The 1,582-nt window shown below is 52.5% G+C and overlaps 2 protein-coding genes across 2 annotated transcripts in view; one reads left to right on the forward strand and one right to left on the reverse strand.

The window, feature by feature from the left end:
- PPTG_24835 (hypothetical protein) overlaps nt 1–1,085 on the forward strand; it is a gene marked incomplete at both ends in the record, with an annotated part of 4,151 nt that extends 3,066 nt beyond the window's left edge. The window contains one exon of the mRNA XM_008918688.1: nt 10–1,085. Within this exon, the coding sequence (XP_008916936.1) occupies nt 10–1,085 (1,076 nt within the window). The remainder of the gene's footprint in view (nt 1–9) is intronic.
- A 336-nt stretch (nt 1,086–1,421) lies between these two features.
- Nucleotides 1,422–1,514, reverse strand: PPTG_24836 (hypothetical protein; the record flags this gene model as incomplete). Its single annotated transcript, XM_008918689.1, has 1 exon — nt 1,422–1,514. One exon carries the CDS (start codon nt 1,512–1,514, stop codon nt 1,422–1,424), a length of 93 nt encoding a protein of 30 aa, XP_008916937.1.
- Nucleotides 1,515–1,582: the final 68 nt, after the last annotated feature.

Raw genomic sequence — 1,582 nt, forward strand, 5'->3', positions numbered from 1 at the left:
CAAAGCTAGAGGACAACTACAACCCTGCGACGTGGATGCTGGAGGTGATCGGCGCAGGTGTGGGCAACAGCAACGGCGACAAGACGGACTTCGTGAAGATCTTCCAGGCCAGCAAGCAGTTCACATACCTTCAGTCTAACTTGGATCGCGAGGGTGTATCTCGTCCATCACCAACGATCCCTGCTCTAGAGTTCAGCGACAAGCGCGCCGCGACAGAGTTGACCCAGGCCAGATTCCTTCTCCAGCGCTTCTTCAGGATGTACTGGCGCACTGCGTCGTACAACGTTACGCGGTTTGCCATCTTTCTCATGCTGGGTCTCGTCTTCGGCATCACATACATCGACGCGGAGTACAGTTCCTACGCTGGCATCAACTCAGGCATGGGAATGCTGTTCTGCACTACCGCCTTCATTGGTTTCGTCTCGTTCACGAGTGTGGTGCCCATTTCATCGGAAGACCGACTGGCCTTCTACCGCGAGCGTGCGGCGCAGACGTACAATGCACTATGGTACTTTGTGGCTGCGACGGTGGTGGAGATCCCGTACGTGTTCTTCTGTACGTTGCTGTTTATGGTGCCGTTCTTCCCGATGGTCGGGTTCACGGGCGCTACCAACTTTTTCGCCTACTGGGTGCATCTCTCGCTGCACGTTATGTGGCAAGCCTGCTTCGGCCAGCTCATGGCGTACGTGATGCCTACGGTCGAAGTGGCCACCGTCTTCGGCATCCTAATGCAGATGATCTTCCTGACGTTCAACGGCTTCAACCCTCCCGGCGCTGCCATCCCATCGGGCTACAAGTGGCTGTACCGTATCACCCCGCACCGATACGTGCTGGCTTTGGTGGCCGCTATCGTGTTCGGAGACTGCCCCAGCGACGGTGATGGCTCAGAAATTGGCTGCGACGTGATGACGGGGCTTCCACCCTCCCTACCCGCCGACATGACGGTCAAAAGCTACTTGGAGACCGTGTTCAACATGAAGCACGGCGACATCTGGGAGAACTTCGGCTTCAGCGTCGGGCTGCTCGTCATCTACCGTGTGCTGGCTCTGCTGTCCCTGAGATTCGTGAACCACCAGAAGAAGTAGAACGTGGTCAACTATTTTGTTGTTCGACGCGACAAAATAAAAAGCCTGCCAAAACGTTTTTTGCATTTGACAAAACGCTTTTTAAGCAATAGATTACTTCCCATTTGTTGCATGCAATATTACCGTAATATTTCGCTTCGGAGAACTTTTGACAAAAAATCAACAAATGCCTTCAGGTAAAGCGACTTTTAGCGGTGCCACAAGCTCATAATGACAAGAAGATAACAAGTAGGCTGTTCATCAAAATGAATTTCATATATCCATGAATTGTTGTCAAGTTAATGACAAGTTGCCATTGACAACCTACCTACAAACTCGACTCATAAAGAAATCGTCTTAAGCCAGCGACTGTTGCGGAGACTTAACCTCCACGAAAGCAGGCGACTTGGGCTGTCCACTGTGGAACAGCTCCTCGATGTCCTCCAGCATGATACCCTTCGTCTCCGGGCAGAAGAAGTACACGAATACGCCGCAGATGCAGCACAGACCCGCGAACA

Source organism: Phytophthora parasitica, assembly GCF_000247585.1.
Source record: "Phytophthora parasitica INRA-310 unplaced genomic scaffold supercont2.264, whole genome shotgun sequence".
In the NCBI taxonomy this organism is placed as follows: Eukaryota; Oomycota; class Peronosporomycetes; order Peronosporales; family Peronosporaceae; genus Phytophthora; species Phytophthora nicotianae.